Source organism: Lagopus leucura, unplaced genomic scaffold, assembly GCF_019238085.1.
Source record: "Lagopus leucura isolate 7727_CA_CO unplaced genomic scaffold, USGS_WTPT01 Super-Scaffold_100001, whole genome shotgun sequence".
Taxonomy (NCBI): domain Eukaryota; kingdom Metazoa; phylum Chordata; class Aves; order Galliformes; family Phasianidae; genus Lagopus; species Lagopus leucura.
This window is the reverse complement of record NW_024962262.1, coordinates 3,249,581-3,274,374: the sequence shown is the minus strand read 5'-3', so window position 1 is coordinate 3,274,374 and position 24,794 is coordinate 3,249,581. Positions and strand designations below refer to the sequence as shown.

General features: G+C 37.3%; 1 protein-coding gene across 17 annotated transcripts in view; it reads right to left on the bottom strand.

The window, feature by feature from the left end:
• SGCG (sarcoglycan gamma) overlaps positions 1-24,794 on the bottom strand; it is a 118,894-nt gene that overhangs the window by 66,956 nt on the left and 27,144 nt on the right. For 3 of the 17 annotated variants that reach the window (XM_042866457.1, XM_042866459.1, XM_042866462.1), the window contains exons 1-2: positions 15,327-15,431; positions 2,068-2,126 (exon numbers count right to left, since the gene is read on the bottom strand). The exons of 1 other annotated variant lie outside the window; for it this stretch is intronic. Coding sequence is in view for 6 of the 16 variants with exons in the window: in XM_042866447.1 (XP_042722381.1) it covers positions 2,068-2,126; positions 8,402-8,453 (111 nt within the window). In the remaining 10 variants the exon portion in view is untranslated. Of the gene's footprint in view, positions 1-2,067; positions 2,127-8,401; positions 8,577-11,965; positions 12,083-15,326; positions 15,433-16,766; positions 16,859-20,943; positions 21,032-24,794 lie in introns of those variants that run through there. 13 more of the 17 variants (XM_042866454.1, XM_042866452.1, XM_042866458.1 and 10 more) reach the window with 10 other exon arrangements.

Below are 24,794 nucleotides of genomic sequence, written 5' to 3'. Positions count from 1 at the left end.
TGATAGAACTAGTGTGTTATTACTTCTAATAACTTCTCTTGCACTTACATATTCTGGTTTACCTTCTTGGTTCATCCAAACAACTTTTTAGTATCTATTTACCATGAGAATTCAACACAATATTTTGAAATAGTCACCAAGCAAAATCTTGTTTCCTTTTGATAGAGTGCTTCCTCTTTATGCAACGTCCCTTTTTATAGTTAAGAACAATGGTTAAGATTCTTTGGCTACAGCTGCATCATCAAAGATATCTGCTCTAACATCAATATTGCTATTGTTTCAATACACCCCTTGATAACAATATGAAAGAAACTCTGTGCACTGATCAGAATTAAGTCAGGAAATGACTCTGCTTCTTGAGATACTGCTCCTGAAAGCAGTCATTGATGGGATTGTAAACTGTAGTCTTATTATTGGATGTATTTACGACATTTACGCCATGAACGTAAAAGAAAAAAATACGTTTTTTCTGATATTGTTTCTGATCTACTACAGCAAACTCAGGTAAAGTCATTGGCAGTGTAGTCTTTATTATTTAGTCTCCATTAATTTATTATTTAATTATAATTAAATATCATTAATAATCACATTGCTATATCAAAATAATACAACATGAATATTATATTCATATTATTAATGATACAATTATTATTCTGTTCTGCTTGCATAATTCAGTAATTGAGGAATCAGTCTAATTGATATAATTGCTTCATCAGTCTGTGTTGTAGTAAACTTCTGTGAATACACTACCACTTGCTTGCTTTTCCCATATGCTTTTATCTTAGTGTCACCCCTGACATTTTTTTTGTTACGCTTTTAATATGACTATTAAACTTCATTTAGTTTCTTATCTTCCTTAAAGCAAAGCATTTTATTTATTCTGTCTTATTTTAAAGCTACAGAAAGATGTATAGTTTTCCTTTATTTTCATTCTTCCACATATTTTCATACTGCCAGCTTATGCTTTACTCCATAGATGGAGATATGTGGTTTTTATGACTTCTTCATAGCACACCAAAATCTGCTCCCCTGCATTTTTCACCTTTCTCTCAGTCTTGTTTAAAAAGCTTTAACCTTTTTGAAGTATCAGACACCTGGTTTCATTTCTGTTAAAATGAATATGCCATTTCTGTTACTCATACACTCTGTTCTGCCTTAATCATGTTCTTTCTGCATGGCCTTGCACAGAGGAGTAAAAATATTTAAAAGATTGTTACCATGGAAGCCCTGGTCTTCAATTATCCATTTCTTAGTCTGAACTTCGCTCACAGAACCTATTAGCTAGCTTTCTAGACTCAGTAAATTCAGTCTTTCCCTCAATTTCAAGGTCATGGACTTGCACGTTCTCCTGGGCCTAGCCGACTGAATCAGCAGTTTTCCACAATACACTACTGCCTTCCTTTACCTATCAGACAAATACATAAATAAGGTTTCTTAAACATTGACAGAAGTTACAAATTATCATATAGGTCCTCAACTTGCCTACCAGTTACTTGCTGAACAGTAGGTGGAACTACTTTTGATGAAGCTTCCCCAGTCTTGCACACAGCACTGGAACTACTGGTGTTACATATACATTCACAATCAAGAAATGCTTTACCTTATTACATCCTTGTAAAAATTTTTGGATATATGACTCCAACATATCTTCAATCTAACTGCAGTAGTGGTAAGAAAGTGTTTGGAAAGTGGTAAGAAAGCATTTGGTGAGAAAGGAAAAACAAAATGATTAACTAGCTATTAAGGAGCTAGTTTAAAATGTGGTTCTGTTGCATAGGAATATTTTACTACTACATACTTAACCAAGGTTTTATGCTTAATGAGATGTTCTGCCTCTAGCATATACATACTACACTTCCTGGGTGAGCAGGAAGTTTCATTCTACTTAAATGTTGCTAATATATATGGATGAGAAAATGGTGATTTCCAGTTTAATATAACATTTTTTTTTTAACATGATAAAATTCCTACAACTTTCCCAACAGACACACTTTAGCACTTTAATAGTGAAGTCTCTTGTCTATCCCAAGATGCAGCTTAGTTTAACATATTTGATGACATGCTTACCAGAGTTTTTGTAGGGAGGCGACTTGTTTCTGTGAATGCTGACTCTATTACCAACCTGCCTACGATGTTAAGAGATTAGAAAAATGAAGAGGTTAGCTAAGACAGCATATGCAGAACTTCCATCACACCACCCTCTTTCTTTGTCCAGTTGTAATAGGGAACTACTTAAAATTTCTTCTACTCTCTTGCAAATTGATCTGGAAGATTAAGGATTAAGTCACTCCAGTTCTCAGTAACTGATAAGCATGCAGAAAAATTGCAGAGGAGACTTTGGTCTCAGTAATAGGTGTTAAGCCTTGTGGGGCTTCTTAGTGTAACCTTCCCTTCCTCTTAAATGAAGGAGAGGGAAATAAGAGATCTACACTTGCTTGCCTAAGATGCTTGCACTCTGGCACTGTCCCACCTGTGCAGATTCCATAAAAATACACTCTTTTATAACTTGTTGTCCACTCCACGATTTATTTTAGTAGTATTTGTAAATGACTGTTTACATGGGTTGATAGTGATAGGACAAGAGGGAACGGTCTTAAATTGAGATGGGAGGCTAGATATTTATAGATATTTGAGATTTAGGCTAGATATTAGGAGGAAGTTTTTCACCCAGAGGGTGGTGACACACTGGAACAGGTTGCCCGAGGAGGTTGTGGATGCCCCATCCCTGGAGGCATTCAAGGCCAGGCTGGATGTGGCTCTGGGCAGCCTGGTCTGGTGGTTGGTGACATAGCACGGGGGTTGAAATTAGATGATCATTGTGGTCCTTTTCAACTCAGGCCATTCTATGATTCTATTTTAGGGAAATACTGTTCATCGGTCATCTACCTGAAAAAACATCAAGATAGATAAATGGAGCAAATTTTAGAAAACTGAAATTAAGAACACTTGTCTTAATGTACCAGTATGTGAGAAACTGATGAGAATTACAGCTGTCCTTTGAGGGAATGGGAGAGAAATTGAGGATCATAATCAAGCCCAAATCCTAAAAAGCTACTTAGCTCAGGATACAACAGTAATTCAACTGGAAATGAATTCCAGTGAACTCACAAACTTGAAATTGCTTTCAGATCTTCCAGTCACATACAGCTGCATACGTTGGGTTCAGAAGTCATCCAAAGGCTGTTAGTGGCGAGCACATAAACACTGTCAATTCCAATATCATAACATTCAACCTTTACCTCCTGACTTGGTGCACTGCCATTCCTTCCCACATCCCTATCCTATATCTGTTATTGAAAATGATGAACAAGTCAAAAGAGAAGGAAAGAAAAGTTACTATTTAAGAATTCTGCTGGAGGACAAGGAAGTACAGTGAGAGGAGTATGCTGCACAGCTTATAGTATAAGAGGAAAAGGCAACTCCCACTGCTATTGCTGGGAAGCCTGAATCACTGTAGGGATATTCCCTTCATAGTGGAGATGCACCTCAGGAATATCAGCCTGAAAATAAAACATAGCATTTCACTCACATTTATTATTTTAGATGATGGCACTTGTAGGGTTCTGCACCTCAGTGCCTGACAAATACAAGAGTGAATCAAAGGGGAACGATTATCCATTCCCTTTTCATTCCTTTTTCTCATCAATGAAGGAAAATAATAAACAGAAAAACTAAGAATTAAATATGGATGCAGAAAACATTACTATTAAGAAAACTTCCTTGGTAGCAGTAATAATTCTATCTTCAGTAATTAAAACATCAGTTGTACTCTTGAATAATAAATAATGCATTATAGGCTCTTAAAAATCCTTCAATAATAAAATCTCCTTCTTAATCAATAAACAAGATATTCTGTGATAACTTACAAAATAAACACAATGAAAAAGAAAACAACTAAATGAATTGAAAGAGCAAATAACACCACAGTTAAATCCAACCCTGATGCTAAGAGAAACAGACAAGTCTTTAAATGATAAATTTAAGCTCTGCAGCACCTATCTCAAAACAGACAGATGAAAGGAAAAGGCAAGGAATACAGAGAGCTAACATGTCCTTAAGAAAAACAGCACACACAGGCAGCCACTGAGGCTGGCAGAATCTTTCTTCTCCCTCCTCTTAGAAGTTAATAAAAATCCTGTCTTTATGGAAAATAAGAATGGTGCGCATTTAGTCTTCTGTGTAAATGGCTTTCTCACTAAAAAGGACAAAACAAAATTAAAAGCCCAAGGATGACTTGAGGATATCATACATTTTCCATCTATAAATAATAAAATGATAGTCCTTACAGGATTATAAATTACACTGAGAACTGAACACTGCATGCTCTCTTATTCTGATCATTTGATCTTTCCAGGTATCACAGAGCTTTTCTTTGGGCCCTCTGGGGTGTTATTCTTTGTAATACAGCTTTACAGTGTGTTCAGGGTATTAGCTGACACACCAAGAAGAGAAACAGACAGAAGATGGCTGCAAAATTACCAAACTTTTACTATAATCTCACTGAGGTCGTCTTTGTTCACTAGGATTTTAGTTATTTTAGTCAGCAACAGTTAAATTATTCTCTTATTCAGAAGATACATGCACACTACACAATGCAGATAAGTCCTTTCTGTTCAGCCTTATGGTAACTCGTTGGAAAAGACTGACATCGAATTCTTAGATTAGTTTGCAAGTAACTTAGTGGACAACATTCTGAATAATATAATGAATTCTAGAATTTTCTGTAACTTTAGATATGTAAAATCAAACAACTGCTTTAATTATCAGAAAGAAGTGTGATATTTGCAATCTACAGTATCTAATTTATGTTCTTATCACATCTGACACATCCCAGGCATCCAATTTAAATCATTAAAACTCAATCCTGCACGCTGCGCTAGTAAAATCTGCACCAGTGGAGGTAGCAATCTGTTGCTGCCATTACTGCAATTGTATGATGTTGGCCCATGACGTCAGAGGCAGATGGTGGTGGTATGGCAAAAGAGGTTGAATCTTCCCATTAATATTCTGATACATGTTGTTGCTGTGCGACAGATGGCAGCAAAGGGGCAGTGTGACACAATGGTGTTTGACATGGAAGTGTGTATGAAGCGAAAAAGTGTGTCATAGCGTTCCTCCATGCAGACAGAAAGCCACCCATCGACATTCAACTTGCTGAACGTTTGTGGAGACCAAACAGTGGATATGAGCACAGTGAGGTGGTGGGTGGTGCATTTTAGTAGTGGTGACAGCAGCTCATCTCTTCTGGTGAAGATCTTTCTGAGAAGAAAGATGTTTTCATAGCTGGTGAGAACGCATAGCCAATGATGGTGCCTGTGTTTAAAATTAATGTTTTGTAGCTGAGAAGTTGCTCTATCAAATCGTGTTCTTGAGCTCTTTTGTATTCCATGGAAATAAATAGGAGGCATTACCTGTGAAGCAACCTATGTATATTTCCTTTACTAGAGTTGAAGCTTTCTGGTATAGAATCATAGAATCATAGAATCACCAAGGTTGGAAAAGACCTAAAAGATCACCCAGTCCAACCGTTATCTATTCCCAATAGCTCCCACTAAACCATGTCCCTCAACACAACATTCAGCCTTTCCTTGAACACCCTCAGGGTCGGTGATTCCACCACCTCCCTGGGCAGTCCATTGCAGTGCCTGACCACCCTTTCTGAAAAGTAATACTTCCTCATGTCCAGCCTGAATCTCCCTTGCCGTAGCTTGAAACCATTCCCTCTGGTCCTATCACTAATGACACGAGAGAAGAGGCCGACCCCCAGCTCACTGCAACCTCCCTTCAGGAAGTTATAGAGAGCAATGAGGTCTCCCCTGAGCCTCCTCTTCTCCAGGCTGAACATTCCCAGCTCCTTCAGCCTCTCCTCATATGGCCTGTGTTCCAGACCCCTCACCAGCTTTGTTGCCCTCCTTTGAACACGTTCCAGGGCCTCAATATCTTTCTTGCAGTGAGGGGTCCCAAACTGGTCTCTGGTCTCTGAGACTATTAGTCTTGTATTTTGATACTGAAACTATTTACAAAATGAATAAAATTGTTTATAACAAGCCTTTAAGTGTAGAAGAGTCAATTCAGGCACTTTTCCTGTAACAAAAGCACTAAAGCCCGGGAACTTGCACTGAAACGCATGTGAACTTTGTAGTCCAACAGCCAGCAGTTTCTGAACTACTCACAATGAAATATTATTTGCCAAGAACAAAATTAACTCACAAGATCCCACTATCCTAGGAAAAATGATATTTAAAACTGAGTCATCTGATCAACTGGTTCACAACGTTTATGGCAGGAGGCAGATGATCTTCAAGGCCCCTTCTAACCTAAGCCATTCCACAATTCAATGATTCAATGACATACTTACAAACCTAAGAAGCTGACAGTAGTAATTCTTTCCTTGCCAGTCTCCTGTTCTCTACTAGAAACAAACCATCATAACATCTATACAGAATGGAAAGGGCTTTCATAAACATTCTTAGCAGATATTTAACATTGCAATTGTTTTATTATTGATTTATTTATTAATGAATGATAGTAAGGACGCAGCTACCCTGTTTAAGAGAATAAGAAAGCTTAACAGTATGGATGACAGACAACCCTTTGACTGTTCCAGAGTCATTTGTCAATTACTAGTACAGATCTAGCTCTCAATTTGGATTTTACTTGACTTTTGTACCTTTAGAATGTCCCAGTCTTTCAATTTATGTTTTATGTAACTTCCTAGATCAATAAACAAACAACCAAACAACAACAAAAAAGAACAACAACAAATAATAATTCAACATACTATTCACATGAAACTGACTTATCTGCATAGTTCTACTCTTTGAATCTTTGTAAAACTGCTTGCAGTACTGGATCTTAGTCTTTCATGTGGATGAGGGATGAACCAGATATTGTGCCAGAATACTTCCTGTTTACTTGAGTATTAAGTAGGAGTGTCTTATATGTCCCAGAAACCAGATCAGCTCTTCTGCAGTATAGCTATGCTTACTTTCTTTGTTTCCCTCATGCAATTATCTCAATTTTTTAATTATTCGAGACATTCTCCTTTGCAATCTACTGCACTACTCCCAGGTTTTGCTGAATTTCTTCTACTTACTGTCTTACCAACTTCCTTTCTTCTCTTAAACAATCTGAGTCTTCTATGGCTCTTTTTCTCCCTTGGTCCTGATTACTCAAAATAGCTGAACAACTACACCATATTTATCTTTAGTTCTTGTCTAATGTCTCCTCTGTTCCTTTAAAATTTAAATTTATTGATAATTCCAGCCTTTTGACACATCTATTCCTGTCTACAGTGTTTCTCCTAGACTCAATACTCCTGGATGACCAGAACCAGCCTTTGCTTCTTTGAGGAGCTTGTCCCTACATACATCTTTTCTCTCCTTGTTTGGCTTTTGCTCCCACTGCTTTGAAATCAAGTCTTCCTCCATCTTCCCTACAGACACCAGCAGAGGTATAGGAAAACATCCCACTGAGAGCATAGATTCTTATGGGTGAAAGGACCTCAGCTCTCACCTCCACTTACAGACCCAAACCTAATGCAGGGAAAATTGTGCTTCATCTCTGTGAGCAGAACTGACAAGACTTGCTGAAACATTTCTCTCATATATGCTGAACTGTGATCTTATGGGTTCAACGAAAGTTCAGAGAGATTTTCACAGGGTATAAAATGCGTATTTGCTTTGGTGCATATTGTTATTCATTTGCTGACATTTTTTTGTGCTAAGAATTCCCCTACCTTACATATAGAATAGTAAAACTGCCAGGGTTAAGGCATGCACTGTGGATATTGGCAGGTTCAGCTGACAGCAAAGCCTCAGAATGGCTCAGCCTTTGCCCCCTGGTTCCCTGCCAGGCATGACCAGGGCCACTTTTTGACCACTTTATGGGAACAGTAGAGATGAGGGCTCCCAAAAGAGCACTGTGTTTTTCTGGAGATGAAAATTAGTTGCACAGATGCAAGCTGTGTCATGCCATTTGCCTTCAGAACTGAGGATTAGTCTTTGCTAGCACATACGTGACTTACTCCAAACAAATAAAGATGAAATTCAGCTACAGACAAGTGAATATTGTCCTTATCGTCCACTTCAGAAATTATTTCTCCCTCACTGGTTTGTGTTAACAAGAGTTTGTGATAACATTTAAGTGGTCTTAATTAAATACGATGAATTGAACAGTAAGAAGTTCCGAAACAGTAAGCAGAAACTATTCTCCTGTACAGAATAAATTCATTAGAAATCTCACTAACTTTCTTTTGAGGAGATTACCAAGATTATGAAAGCTCCAAGTGGTGAACAAGAATGCCATCTGTTACACAGTTATAAAACTACTCCTCAGTAAAATGTTCCTGACTCTGTAAAAGAGAATAATCAATCATCTGAAATTGGAAAAGTTTTATCACCTTGTGACAGCTCAAAGGAAGAGAACTGTTGTGTGTGACGTGGTAGTTTCATCAGGCTGTGCAGCCTGGCAAACAATTTGACATTTCAGATGTTTCACGACATTCAGATTCATACTCTCCATATCGTATTTCCACACCACAATTTGTTGCACCTGCAAGAGCAACACATTCAGACCTGGAAGAAAGCGCCAGACACAAAAATAAGGAAATGTGAGTTCCCAGACAGCTCTATGGAACTACTTCTGTATTCTCACTTATCTATTAAAATCTCTGCTGTCCTCCAGAGAAAAATCTCTTGCACTTATATTTATATTATCATTAGTAAGTCTTGAAACCTACAGCAAGTAAATTACAGAAAATATTCTATTCTTAAGAAAATACATTTGTTCTTTAAGCAAGACTATGTGATTTCGAGTGACAATGGAATGAGCCCATAGTACCTCTAGAAGTTTAAAATGACTCTTAACCTGGGTGACTAATTAGAATTTTGTCTACTTTAGAGTGGCCTGCATGTCTTTGGGTATTGCTAACATTAAGGAACTCATTTGTATATCTGACAAAATAGATGCTTCCCATGTAAAGTTATACAGACAAGATCTGTAGTTTGTTATTCTCAGCTGCAGTGAAGGTAAGTTTTTCATGTACAATACAACATTATTTCTTAAGTACAAAGGCTATGATATGTTTTTGGGCTTTCAGTTTTCCTTTAATGGAAACACCACAAGGAATCTCAAAGAACTGGTAGGCACAAGTACTTTTACATCTTTTTCCCAGTCCCTTGTTATCCTTTTTCTGGTTAGTTTTACACTGGAGTGAAGTGGGGCAGATGCACCAGAATGACAAAATAAACTCAGTGCCTGGGGTCCAGGGCTGCAGGAGGAATTGAGAGATCTTGGCTAAGGGTTGTGAATATCCTGAAAGGCTGAAAGTTCTTTACAGACGTGAAGAAAATGGAAGCAGTCCCTCTGCTGGAGACAAATTATTAAAGAATGTCTGCTGTCATCCTCTCATGCGGATCTATACCAAACACGAAAACTTCCGGAAACGGCAAAAAAAAATCTTTAAAAAAATCATTTACATGTTTTTAATTTCTAGGTGTGTGATCCTTTCTGTGACACAAGAGTAATCACCATCAAGGCCAAAATGAGTCTTGCAGAAATTCTTTTCTCACTATAATTTATGCTTTACAAGGAGCAGAGCTTTCAGGAAAAGTCCTTTAACATTATCTTCAATGTTGTTCTCTGGAAAAGTATTTCATGTCCTCTGTGCTGGAAGAGGCACTGTCTGTGACAGCCTAAAGCAGCAGCTCTATTTAAACACATAAAGGCATATGAATTGGCATAACTTTTTCTCTTTTTCCCGTGCTTGCTTCTACTTTTCTTAAAATACTAACTACTTCCAGGAGGAATGCTGCTGTCTCTTTACAGGCATACTCCCAGTTCACACAGTAGACTTAAGTACAATGACAAAACATACAAACACAGATAACCCCGTTCTCGAGTGCAGTCCACTGTTGGCTGAGAACCTTGAAAAGTAGTGCATTAGCCTTGTTAAATGATTACATACATTATAGAGAGATATAATGCCCTTCTGTGAACCTTTTTTGAATAGTAAGCTGAAAATATATTGGAAAAAAAAAAAACCACCAACAGCAATGGAACTAGACACAGAGGCTAGAGATGAAAGTAAGCCCTTGTGTCTCCCCTACTAATTTAAGTGATTCACCACAGATAAGATTTCAAAAATCTGAAACAATTATTTGGTGTTCAATCTAGAAAGTCTCGATTGTGCCTTTTTTGAAAAGACAAGTAAACTGCAAATTTGAAATTCACTTCCCTTTTCTGCAGTGAGGTAAGCAAGATGCATTCCTATTTATACTACCTCATGACATATTTTAAATGTCTCTCCTTTTCCGATGAATTTTTTGCATCAGACAACACAAACTGATGTGCTGCTTTTGCACTGCAGTCCTTGACATAACAATGTTACCACACATTTTTATTTACACAGAAGAAAACAAATTCATTTAAAAATGTATTAGACACATAAGGAAACCATCAAAACACACGTACAGTAGAAGCCTTTTTAGGTGATGTTAACTTCAAATGTTTAGGCAGCAACTGCCTCTATGTTTCTTCAGCAGCTGTGACAAAGCAGTAATGCCAAAACACAGGAGATGAAGAACATAGCAAGATGTATAAATACTTTTCATCAATATGCTACTTACTGGATTAAACTAACAGGAAAGATGCAAAAGTTACAAAACACATACCTCATTTTTCCATTAGCTGTACAAATAAATGAAGTAATAAATAAAGAAACAAAAGCTAGAATTGCAAGTGAAGTACACACACATTCCAAAACATACTGAGAGTAAGATCTCTCATTTAACATCTATGTACCTTTTATACCTCAAAGTTGATTTTTTAATATAAAGTATATTAACAGAAATGGAAATAAGCAGTTAATACTAAAGCCTAAGTTTACATTAAATTTGAATTACATCACTGGATCAAATACTGCAATGTGAACAGTATGATTTGTATTTTGCATACTTCTGCATTTTAAAGGTCCTACTTTGAGGAAATGGAAAACAATTTCTACTAGAGTCAAAGAACAAGCATATTACAATCTCCAGGAAGCATGTCCCTGGTCATTTTTTGGACTAACAAGGGAAAAAGCATCCATAGAATGTACTATTTGTTATTTTAAACTCAGATTAGACAGATCATTTGCTGATCAGTTACTGAGAATATTGCCTCATACACCCATCAATTTTTGTAGCCTGAGATTTCACCAGAGAACCAACCCAGAAGACAATAAAACTTGGAATATTTTATCAGGAAGCTCTAATAACTGGTATCTGCTACCTACACATCTGTTACAGCTTTATTTACAGTTTGGACCATAAACAATGAACAACTGACAAGTTCCAGAGCTTTTGCATCCATTTGACAGTTTACGAAAAAAGAATTAGACATGTAAGGGCTATTACCTAAACTATTCCTTGTAGATTGAAAGAAAACTACAGGTCATTCTGAAGTACGGGTCCTGATATGCTGTTAGGCAAGATTCTTTGTAGCATGCTCAGCTTGTTTACTACCTGCATTACAGATTAAACTAGATTCTTCAAGAGAAGAATTTACTTCTTGGTATGGTGATTTCACATGTAAATATTTCTCCAGGAAGAGAAAAAGCTACAAATTAGGCTTTTCTAAGTTCAGGTTCAGGAAAAGTCCATACAACTTTCTAAGTGCAATTCTGTTATGAAATTTTTCCAATTATCTAACCTAAATCTCCCTTGGTACAACTTGAAGCCATTCCCTCTTATCCTGTCACTGTTACCTGGGAGCTGAGGCAGATCTCCACCTCACCACTACCTTCTTCTCAGGCAGTTGTAGAGTGCAACAAGATCACCTCTGAACCTCCTCCAGACTGAACAATCCCACTTCCCTCAGCCGCTAACCATAAGACTTGTGCTGCAGACCCTTCACAGCTCTGTTGCCTTTCTCTGAACATGATTTAGCATCATGAACTTCACCTTGTACAAGGGCTATGTATTACCTGAATCAAAAGGAGAAAGCTGAATAAAATTCCCCAGAGACTTCAAAACATCTACCAGTGTTCAAATCTATTTCAAGATGGGAAAATTGTCTTGTAAATGTTCTCATTTCATTTCAGCTGTGAAATATCAAAATATGAAGTCAGACATATAAAAGAGATAAAGTCTCCACAATATATTTTAAGTACAGTATATTAAATACTGAGAAGAATCCTAGTGATAAAAAGTGAAGTAAGCAAACTTGAGAGACATAGATGGAAAAAAGGGAGATAGATGGTAAAATGGGGAGATAAATTGCCAAAGGAATGTTGAATAAAGTCACAAAAAGATTGACAAAATATTGAAAGATGGAATCTTCTGATAAAGCAAAGGAGGAGAAAAGAATTTAGCTTTCTGCAGCCTTTGATTTTCTTCTTTTACAATCTAGATATTTATCTGCTTTGCTTACTCAAGAAATCAAAAATCATAGTTTATTTTGTAGGTAATTCCAATTTTAATTCTCTTCTGAGTTAAAGTCATATTTTAGTTAGTATCTGAGCATTTCTGATACAGAAAGACAGTCATTTTAATGTTACTAATATAGCAAGCACTTTAGATGTTCTCAATATGGCTAAAGGAAAAATGACCTAATCTTCCACAAACATGGCTAGGTTCAGTTAACAAAACAAGTCAGCAGGTATAACTTACAGAACTATCAGTTCTATAAATGTTTAACTAGACACAAAATTAATGAAAAATATGAAAATAAATGCTAAAAAATTAAGTATGCACATGTGATTCTTATAGCTAACCATCAAGTTATACATATGCATATATTCACATAAAAAACGTTTATGTTTCAGTGAGAATCATTTGTTTTAAAGCTAATGCCAACACTTAACGCATATCACACTCCACTTAAAAAATGTTGAAGTTTATATTCCACTTTCTTATACAGAAGTACTTCACTCACCACAGAAACGTAAGCAACTGTGGCATGAAATGCAGCAGCTGTTTAACAGCTTCTGGCAGGTATACCGAGAGGTTTAATGAGAAGACTGGCCCAGGTAGCCAAAGTTACAGATGAACTACATAGTGAGAATATTCTTACCCAAGCTGAAAATGTGACCAAGATATTGAATTAACTTGTTATTGAAACTGTCATGATAGTTTTATCTTGGCTTAATAAAGGAAAATGTGTAATCACACTCTGTCACTGTCTAAATTGTCTATCTCCCATCACTTTCCATCCTTCTTACAGAAGTTCTTGAGCTTCTTAGTCAATTTCAATCATTCTACGGACACGCAGAAGTCTTAGAAATCATATATTCCTATGAACTTTATGAAAATGAGACAGAAGACAGATGAAAGCCCATAATGTCTCCACTGAGAAACTGCAATTGTCAAGAAGATTATCATCACCTCTTATTACATACTAGAAGTCCTGAAAGAGAGAAACACTTTCTAAATGCCTCTGTTAAAGAAAAACCTCAATCATCTCATTAAACACCTAAGAGAATCAACTTTGAGAAATAAATTTACTTGAAAGCAAGATGAATTTAATTCCAAGTCATGAAAACAATTACAAGCTGTAAGATGCCAGGACCCGAGATTTATATCTCACACAAAAGGTATTACTTTTCAGAGGAAGAAATAAATCTCTCAAAACTATTCAAAGAAGAGGGCATTTGTACTCTCAGATAATTTTCCTATGCTGTTTGATGGAGGCTTGGGTTTGTATTATATATTTCCAGCTTTTCCTTTCAATTGTTCTTTCAAAACTATTTACCCATACTTAAGTACATTTCTCCTTGAAATTCCTCCATACTAACAACAGTCTGTCTAATTACAAATTACACACCTGTGTAATTACAAATCTATTACAGAATGGACAGATATTTTATTTTTAAATTATTATTGGAGCCTTATAATTACAACTAAAAGCTAATATGCAACTCGCTTTCACCAATGAGTTTTCAAGCAGGAAAAAATTTGCATGTCATTTGGAAAAGCCATAGAAGCTTAGAAAAGAGATTTTAAATGGCTCCTTCTAATACTGGGCTTAATATGGATGCTTTTATTTTTAATTTAACTCCATGCAGTGACTCTTACACTCAGAGAAATTTTAGGGTAATTTGTTTTTTTTCATTATGTAATGGAAAGAAGGTCTGTACTTCATATGTAAATATCACATTTGTTTAGAAGATAAACAGACTTTCAGCCTAGGCAAGGTAGAATCAATTCTGAATATACCTTGCAACCAAAGTTACCAAAATCGTAACCAACTGCAAACTTTCAGGACTCTATGGCACACAGTTGCTATAGATCCCCCATTGGGATGTAGCTATGCAGGCAGGATTTCACCTTACCAAGCACAGATAACAGCTACATCCCCTACACAGACAGTAGGGAGAGGTAGACTCTGCCAGGACATGATTCATCATCTCCTCAAGAATGTATTTAAGTTAGAATGGTAAAACCACTTGTATCTCTATAAATGTAGCCTAGGTGACTGGCGTAGATGCAGTCAAATCACATTCCTGTTGTAAGAACTTATGCGCTCATTCTGACGCATGATTAAATCTTCAGTGCTAGCACCTGGCAGAGACATCAAATATCTTCCACTAAATCATTTGATAATGAGTCAGAAATATACTGGTATCAAATTGGTCATTTTCCTGCAGGCAGTGAAATTATCCAAGAGAAAACATATTTGAATCCACATTGTAAGAGGAGTTCTGTATGCATGCAGTTATACACTCCTTATTTGTTCAAGTTTGCTAGATTCAAATTCCAGTCAGTTGAAGCTTATTTTGGTAATAGTTCCTCAGATGGAAAGTTAGTATCAGGCTGTCAAATCAAAAATAAGTGTTCAGCAGAAGCAAAGGATCCACTCCATTAAATTGAACTTTCAGTATGTGATAGATAACTGAGAGAAACTTAGAGCTACAACCATCAGAGATTTACTATTGAAAACCAGAGATTTATGTAATTCTGTAATATATTTGTATGCTCATATGATGTTGTACAAAAACTTAAAAAGCACTAAAAGTTAGCTTCTTAATATTACACAAATGCAAGTTTATACCATGCAACTTCACATTGCATTTAGCTGCTAAAACAAATATATTCAAATTACCAGAATCAAAGTTATAACTTTGCATAAAAATTAACACTTAAATTTAGGTCCAAAAACAAATGGTATGAGTAGCAACATGATTCTTATATGAGGACAGAAAAGGCCTGGAATGCTGCACAGAAAATCAGATGGGAGGGAAGTTCAATATAACCATATGTTAAGTAAAGATCAAATAAAAAACAGCTTGATCTTAATTTGCAAACATTTTAATACTTATAAAAATAATTAGAAAATAAGTTTCTTACCTTAGAGATCTGAAACAAAGTGAACTTCTGAATAAACTACAATCAGACTCTTCCCCAAAGGGATCTGACTAACTTTTCCACTACTTTCAAATCTGGGAGTGGAAGATATTTTAGGCCTGGCCAAATATCACTAGAAGAAAATTTGCTCACATGTTTGGCTGTGTATTGCATTCCACTCTGTTGCTCTGGCGTACAGACGTGGCTAATTTTAATCTGTGACACAAGCAGCCAATTCTATTGCTAAAATGGTTGTGTGCTGACTCCAGATATGAACTGCCCCACTGTAAGATACAGCCAGTGCGTAGTGCATACTAAAATGGCACAACCTGTTATATCTGAGATCACAAATCCCAGCTGATTTATTAAAATCTGAGAATATGAAGCATTTCACAGAATTCAGGCATAAATGCTATCAACATAGATAGCTGTTAAGAGCAAAATTAACAGACAAAACTTCTGTTTTCTGCATCCTTGAGTAATATCCAACAAAACAGTCTTTTTTTTTTTTAATAAGCAATTTTAATACTAACATTATTCTAAATAGAATCTCTAGTGGTTGGTACATAAGGCCTCTTTCAAAAACACTTATGCAAGAAATACTTATGTTAAACTTATATTATACAATTATAACAGGACATACGACATTTACATAATAATTACATTAAGAATTATTAACCTTCTCTAAATGTTAATCTGTTCTTGGTATTATGAAAGATGCACATAACTAATGAGAGCCTCAAACAAAATGTTTCATACACTGTAGTGTATATTTTACAACATTCTTTTAGAAATTATGAGCCATCTTTCTTCAACGTCATTTAGGCTTCTAGTTTTCAGATGTAGAAATCACGAATTTCAGCCCTGCACTGCTTACATTAGACTGACTGTACATTGACCTACAACTTTCTGTTTAACCTATGAGACTGCAGAATCTGCGCTGTAACTGTATGCAAATTAAAAAGTATTAAAGCATGCATGTGCAAGATTTTACACAATAGAAATCCAGTAAACGTGCTATGCAGTTGTCATCCATTTGTCTGGACAACTTTCCTAAAGCACAGTGTTTCCTTTTCTCTAGCTATATACTCACAGTGTTATCATGCTTTAGAAGATGAAGTTCCTATCAGACGTTCAACAGCTGCAGATCATAAATTTAGGGCTGGCCACAGGCTTATAAGATACTTTTTTGCTTTTATGAACACTGAGTCCATTAATTCTTTATGAGACTGTTTACATTACACAAATCAAGTTGTTCTTTTCTGTACAAAAGAATTAATTCACTGGTATCTGACATAAAGGACAAACATTCTTCATAATGAAATTACATCACACAGTAGTTTTCTTTATGGACAGAACTTTTGTGTTATTTTCCATGTCTATTACTGCTCTTGGTATACCTGCAAAGTAAAAACACATAAAATAAAAAGAACAAATAAATACCTCAGTTAGTATCTTCTGAAGTTCTCATGAAGTAGGACGGGAGCAAGAGCAACTGTCAGTGAGCTCTGTATCATCTGAAGGTGGCTGTCTTCCTATTTAAATGTAAAAAATGGAAAGAGAAAGGAAAAAAATTCAGGAATATGTGGGAATGAACAAAATAAATTCCTGAATTGCCCTTTTGAGTACTTTAATTGACAATATTGTAAAAGATGTGGGCCAAAACACACTGAGATTGAAATTATAGTACACACTAAAATGAAACACTGGACACCCAAGCCCTGTTTGGTCTGCACATGTACGCCAGCATCGTTTACAGTGAATGGAATAAAAATTTCTGTCCAAAATGTATATGAAAAATAATGAAGACATCTGTTGGAATATTAAAGTTCCAGTTATTATTAGAATGCATTAGCGTAATAAGCAATTACTTCAGTCATGGAGTCTCATTTCATCTGTATGAAAACTAAGTCTTCCTCTCAAGTGATTATTGTCCCAGACCAAGAATCCTAATGTCCTGTCTCTCACCAGCAGCTGCCAACATCCTTTTCATTTGGATTTTGCTATCAGTGACTGATAACATAGTTCTGGAGAGGTTACGTTAGATAACATTCTGGAAATGTTTAGCTAGTTAAGCCAAACATACTCCACATTGTCAGGACCTCCTCCTACCAGTACTTGCCTAAGCAGAGAAAGAAATGGATACAGGATTCAGAGGCTGTGTTCTATGCTCTAAAATTATTAAATCTAAATTATAAACACCTGTATATTCAGTTTTATAACAAAGACAGAATTATTTATGAATTTCAAGAAGTACTTGAAAATGCATGCCATGGGAAAAAAAATGGAAAAAGATCCCTAAATTGTGGTTTGAGTATTCTGCCATCAAAATACACCACTTTTTTCATACAGATAGTTTACAAGTAGTTATGTGCATACCTACAAGTTTTCAATATCTACTCAAAGCACAAGACAACGAAGTGGTGAAGAAGATGGTGACCATCAGCTTAACCAATTCATCCAATGAAAAGACAAACTGAATGGAAATTTATACATCCATAAGAGCCCTTTGGTCTTACTTGTATCAACTTCTCTAACTTATTGAAATAATTTCCAGGTCTCTGACATGTTTAAAGAACACAATAGGAACTTAGGGCAGAAGGACAGTCTAGTCTCTCTGGAAAACAGAGTTTATTTCAGTAATAAGAGCCAAACAATAATTTTACAGTTGCTTGTTATAAAAAAATTAGTTTCACTTTAATCATCTAGGCTAGATTTTCTTGGACTACTTGTTGCAGGGATGTGCCTGTCTATAAGGTTTTATATACTGTAGTCAGAAAACAGATCATCTGCATAGTCAGAAGAGTATCTGGCTACCCTTACTCCATTTACAGTATCTTTGTCCTTGAGGCCTAAATCTCGCTAATGTCATTAATACTCCCTTCTCACAAGAAAACAAGATATCCCAGCTCTCTTGTATTCCCAAAATTGCATTGCAACAGATATCCCTCTTCATAATTATTAATGAAGTAAACTGAGAATAGAAGCCCTCTACTGCTGAACAACTGTGATTATATGACAAACAAAAAAACCCACACCAAAGCTACACAAAAATATTTATCTGTTGCAATCACTGAATGAAAAATAAAACTGAATCCTCAATCAAATAAATTGGGGGACAACTGTATTAACAAACTGTCAGAAGAAATGAAATATAATTAGTCATTAGCCACCTCTGGACTTTTAAGAACAGAGGGGACTATGTCCTATGAGTAGGGCCAGGGTGAATATTTTATAAAGGGATGTCATCTTCTAAATCTGAACAAAACATTGAGCCAAAAGGAACTTAATCTTTCCTATATATATAGAAATATTTGAAAGATACTGTGGCATATCTTCAAGCTATAAAGTTCAATTGTTTAAAATAGTTACTTGCACAAAGTAACAAATATTACAACAGCAACATTTTGGAATATAAGCACAATGTAACTTTAGTGGAGAAAGTAATAGGAACACATATGTACTATGACTTTAAGGCATATCTGTTGACTGTTTCACTATGCCAGTACCTATAAAGAGGTTCAAAACAGCTTTGGAACTCAGAATAGCTATATTTCATCACAGTATGAACAAGAATACTTAGCTCCTAAAACAGAAAAATATAAAAAAGAGTTTGAAGACAAGATAAACATAAAAGGACTTATTTCTAAATATCCAACTGCCCAGCATGTCAGAGCACAGCAGGTCCTTGTGTCTGGTTTCTGTGAAATGTTTTCATACATGAACATGAACAGCTGGCTGTGGGGCTGTTCCCAATCATCCTATCAGTATTTCAATTTCTGCTTCAGCTGTTATCTTCCAACTCATGGCTACCACACTCCTCTATCAAGCAGATTCAAACTGACAGAGGGTTAGTTTTGTTGTTCGGTGGCTTTGACGGATTTTTTTGTTTGTTGGTTTTGTGAAGTCATATCTTCTAATTGGATTGCATCTTCACACATTTTTTATTAAATAGCTCCTTTACTTCTGTGAATTTAACTCTGTACGAACCTGTAAAAAGGCTAAATTGTGAGGCAACAAGTTAAGAGCTGCCCGTACACACAGTACTCACTGCAGGATGAGCCTGACAGGTGAATTGGAATAGATCTAAGATAAAACAATGGAGTTTTTTTAAAAAGCAAATAATTAAGCTTACCATTGCAGACTCTTTTAGAGGTGCAAGCTGGGGAGGGCAAGACTAATGAAGCTTATGTGTCAACTAGAAGACGTGATGAAGGGATGTTGCTATAGTAGTACCCTAAAGACTGAAGATGCTGCTTAACTTAATACTGCAGAGAAAAAAAGAAAAAAAACCCACAACACTACTTAACCTTAAATGTCCAAGCACATTTGAAAAGATTTTGCCCTATTACAAAGTTCAGATAATGCTTCTATCAAGTGTGAAGTGCAACTACTGTTGACTTTTGGAAGTTAACTGCAAGCTTTTTCTCAGGAAGAAAACCAGAAATGCGTACTTGGATTGCAGGGGAATTCTTCACTATTCTGTACAGGACAGTGGATTAAAACCTTTTTTAATGAGTTCATTCTTCTGTGCATTAGGATTTTTATTTCAGTGTGTGATGCGCTGAGCACACACTCACAGCTCCATCAGCAAGCAGATCTCTGCTGGTGACGTGGACAGTGGGATTGGGTGCATCCTCTGCAAATCTGTGACTGACACACTGGAGGGAGGGGATGCCATTAAGAAGGATCTAGACAGGCTGGGAAGGTGGGTCTGTGTGAACCTTTTGCAGTTCAACAAGGTCATGTGCAACGTCCCATACCTGTGTCACTAAAATCTTAAGCATGAGTGGACTGGGAGCAGCCCTGGAAGGACTTTGAGGTATCAGTTGATGATAAACTCAACATTGTCTGGCAATGTGTGCTTACAACCCAGAAAGCCAATTGTATCCTGAGCTGCATCAAAAAAAGCACAGTGATGGAGGTGATTGTCCTCTCCCCTTGTGAGGACTCATCTGGTGCACTGTGTTCAGATCCAGGGCCACAGCACAAGAAGGATGTGGCACTGTTGGAGTGGTTCCAGAGGAGACCACAAGGTAATCACAGAGTTGGAACATCCCTCCTAATAAGAAAGGCTGAGTGAGTTGGTCTTGTTCAGCCTGGAGAAGTCTCTGGGGAGAACTCATTGTGGCCTTCCAGTACTTAAAGAGGGCTTGCAGGAAAGCGGCAGATTGGCTCTTTATCCAAGCATGCGGTATTAGGACAAGGGATAATGGTTTTTAACAAAAAGACGGGATATTTAGATTAAATATTAGGGGGAAATTCTTTACTCAGAGTGGTGAGGCACTGGAAAAGGCTGCCCAAAGAAGCTATGGGTGCCCCATCCCTGGAAGTGTTTGAGGACAGGTTGGATGGGGACCTGGGCAACCTCATCTAGTGCATGTTTTGGTGACTGGCAACTGTGCACAAGGCAGGGTGACTGCAACTGGATGGCCTTTAAGTTCCCTTCCAACTCAAAACCATCCTATGTGTCTATAATTAATTCCATGGTAGAACAGGTTTAACAGGCCTTCGAACGTGTGCATCTGGAGCTGTATCATCATATTGCAAAAACCATGTAGTGTAAGTGACGACTTCTTGTGCTGAACTATAGTTCAGAATCCCAGAATGATGCACTTACTCCAGACCCTCTGGATCAATATTGTCATTATCAGGCAGACAGTGGAAGCTCATCATTCAGCCGAGAATTTTTTACCCCTTCTGAGGTTCTAGGAAGACAAAAAGAAGACCAATAAAAAAGGAGAACAGAGAAATAACGTTTCTCATCAACTACCACAAGAGCAATCTGTGCTCTCACCTATGGAAGAAATGCAAACAGCCCTAAAGGAGTATGAATACAACAGTACAGCAAACCGTTTTTTAAGAATCTGTTTTGAAGATCTGAACTTGTATAAAAGTAGAGACTCAGTGCCAAAGATCAAGACACAGCCCTTGAATCATCAGATCTTTTTTAAGCTGCCATTCACTACAAGACAGTAAAACAACAATTATTGATGTCAACAATGCATCTCAACAATCTGTTGGCCTTACTGAGAGTCTAGGTTTCCCAAAATGAAAGCAGAAAAATAAGGCACATGAGAAATGTATTTAATTAGGAATTTGCCATCTGGCATAAGCAAGCAAATTATAAGTGTAGCCTTTTTAATATAGAAGTTATAATCAACTGGGGAATAGACCATAAGCTATTTCTTGTATGATTGAAATGCATAAGTTAGGTATGGGGATACTGTAATTATCAAGTATTTTGAAGCATTATTCATGAGGCCAAGCTGTGGGTAACCACAGCATGTGGAGTAGCCACAGTAAAACTGCTGATTTGAAATTGATAGGTATAAATCAGTAATTTTGGCAGCCTTTGAGAATTTGGCACTTTATTAAGTAAAGTTAGAATATACCTGAAAAATAAATGGCTAGGTGAGTTTGAACAAGAAGTAAAAGCATGTATAACCTTTTTTTGAAGTCCTATTTGGAGCAATATTTACTATAATTACACATCCCATTCTGACTTTTTTGAAAATTATTTTGAAAAATAAATAAATAAAAACAAAGTACAGAATTGGCAAAAAAATGCAGTAGGCTCTACTTGTTACTGTACTGAACAAGAGATAACTTGCTTAATTTTAGTAATAAACAACATCAGCATATGACCAAATCTCTTCTTGGTGAACTTTGTAATAGTTGGTGATTTGTAATAGTTTCAGAATTACTGGTCAAAGAAACAGAAGATATGGTTAAAAGTCCTTTTCCCTATTGTAGAATCGTAAATCACATAGGTTTTTTACTATACTATTAAACTTACTAACTTACTAAAGTTAACTTACTAAACTTACTTTTACTATAGGTTTTATAGACTTTACACATCATTGAGTCCAACCATGACTTAACCATACTACCCTAACTAACAACACTCTGCTAAATCATGTCCCTGAGTGCCACATCCAAATGATTTTTAAACACATCCAAGGACAGTGACTCAACCATCTCCCTGGGGAGCCTATTCCAGCGCTTATCAATCAAAACACTTTGCTTTACATCCTCACTCCTCACACATAGGTGGCTTTGCATCAGCTAAAGCGAGAAAAACTGTGTCCCACTTCATCTGATAAACTCATCTGCTGTCTGGAACTCTAGTGCCTACAAAGGCTGCTTCATTTTCATCTGAGCTAAGACCCAGCCATCATCTGTTTGAAAACTGTTGCAGTGCTAAACATAAAGCCAAGTCACATACCAGCCCTTTTACCAGGAAACAAATTCCAGAGACTCACCAATCCTTTCTTAAGATGTCTCACAGCCTCTGAGCTTCTGTTTCTTTTTATTTATTTATTTTTAATCCTTCAAAGTAGACAAGCACCAGACTCAGTATAAAAGTGAATTGTCCCAAACAGAATGGTCTACAGTAAAATTACCTGCAATATCCAATTTATCCATGACTTACAGTCCTCTGTAATGTTTCTAGCATTTCCTAAGGAAATATATTTGATGTATCCTTCTCCTTCCACTATAATATGTATAATGTATCCCAGGGACCTGATAGAACTGGCTGATGTGGTTGGCAAGCCTCTCCATCATACTGAAAAGCCATGGCTGTCAGGCGAAGCCACCAGTGACTGCAAAACGCGAAACATCACTCCCATCTTTAAGAAGGGGAGTCAGGAAACCACAGTTTGGTCAGCCTCTGTGCCTGGGAAGATATTGGAGCAGATTCTCCTGGAAGAGATGTTAAGGCACATGTGAGATAAGGAGGTGATCTGATACAGCCAGCATGGCTTTACTATGGGCAGATCATATCTGACCAATCTGGTGCCCTTCTATGACAGATTGGCAGCACTGGTGAACAGCAACTGATGTCATCTACCTGGACGTGTGCAAGGCCTATAACATGGTGCTATACCCTATCCTTATCTTCAAATTTGGAAAGATATGAAGGGGTGACTATTCAGTGGATAAAGAATTGCCTGGATGGTCACAGCCACAGTGTTGTGTAGAAGGGCTCACTGAGAGAGGCCCTGAGTAGAAGGAAAGTTCTGGGTTGAAAAGCTGGACATTGAGCCAGTAGTGGGATCTGTGACCTGTGTGGTGATTGTTCCCCCTCTACTCTGCCCTTATGAGACCTCATCAAGAGTACTGTGTAGAGCTCTGGGGCTCACAGGGCAAGAAAGATGTGGAGCTGTTGGAATGGGTCCAGAGGAGAGCCGTGAGGATGATCAAAAGGCTGAAGCACCTCTCCTATGAAGACAGGTTCAGTGAGCTGAGGTTGTTCAGCCTGGAGAAAGCTCTGGGGAGAATTCATTGTGGCCTTCCAGTACATAAGGTGAGCTTATAAAAAGAAGGAAGACAAATTTTTTACATGGAGTGTAAAAAGATGCAGATGGCGATAGCACAAGGGGAATGGTTTTATACTAAAAGTGGGAAGATTTAGATTAGATGTTCAGGAGAAATGCTTTGCTCAGAGGGTGGTGCAATTCTTAGGAGTCTATCTGCTGGTTGCTCTTTTGCTTTTCTTTGCATCTCTATCCTGCTTTCACAGACCTCCTCAAAGCTAACCCCTCACAACAATGACCTTTCTCTTTTTTTTCTGCAATCAACACGCTGGTATCTTGGAATATTGCTTATGTCTACCAAGTGACTTTACAAAGCGCTTATTTAGGTGTACTGGGCCCATATATTTAATCCCCAGTCCATGTTGCCTGAGTTAACATCAAGCAGAATGGTCACTGTTGTCTTTTTGAATCTTATTCCTCTTTGAGTTTTGAGGAACTGAAAAGAAGGGAAAATGAAAATTAAAAGGAGAGGAATCTGTACCAACTGACTCCAGCCAAGCTGTCAGTCTGTCTTTGCTATGTGACACAAAGGATTGTCTCAGCACCTCCTTGTCAGTGATTGCTATGCTCCCTGAAGCACCAGTGCACAATCCAGCATACTTCCTTTGTGAGAAGCCTAGACAGTTTACGGGTGCGAACAGATAGCATTCATCAGCACTTCAATTACCTATCACCTCAAAAGCTTGAATTTTCCTGATATATCAGTGCTGTGGCATAGCAACCCTACTTCGGTTCAGTTTCCTTTTCTTTCTTACTTTAATCTCTACACTTTAATCATACAGACATAGATCAGGACACAGTCATCTACATGAAATGCTCTGCACTAAGCATTGTAGGTGGACATTGTAATATGGGCTTTAAAGAAACACACAATCAATTTCTAACTAGCAAGGCTATATCTCCTTCCTTCGTTCGTTCCTCCCTTCCTCCCTCCCCCCTCCTTCCCCCACTCCCTCCCTCCCTCTCACCCTTACCCCCCTCCCCCCCTCACCTCCCTCCCCCCCTCCCCACTCATCCCCCCTCCCTCCCTCCCTTCCTCCCTTCCTCCCTTCCTCCCTTCCTCCCTTCCTCCCTTCCTCCCTTCCTCCCTTCCTCCCTTCCTCCCTTCCTTCCTTCCTTCCTTCCTTCCTTCCTTCCTTCCTTCCTTCCT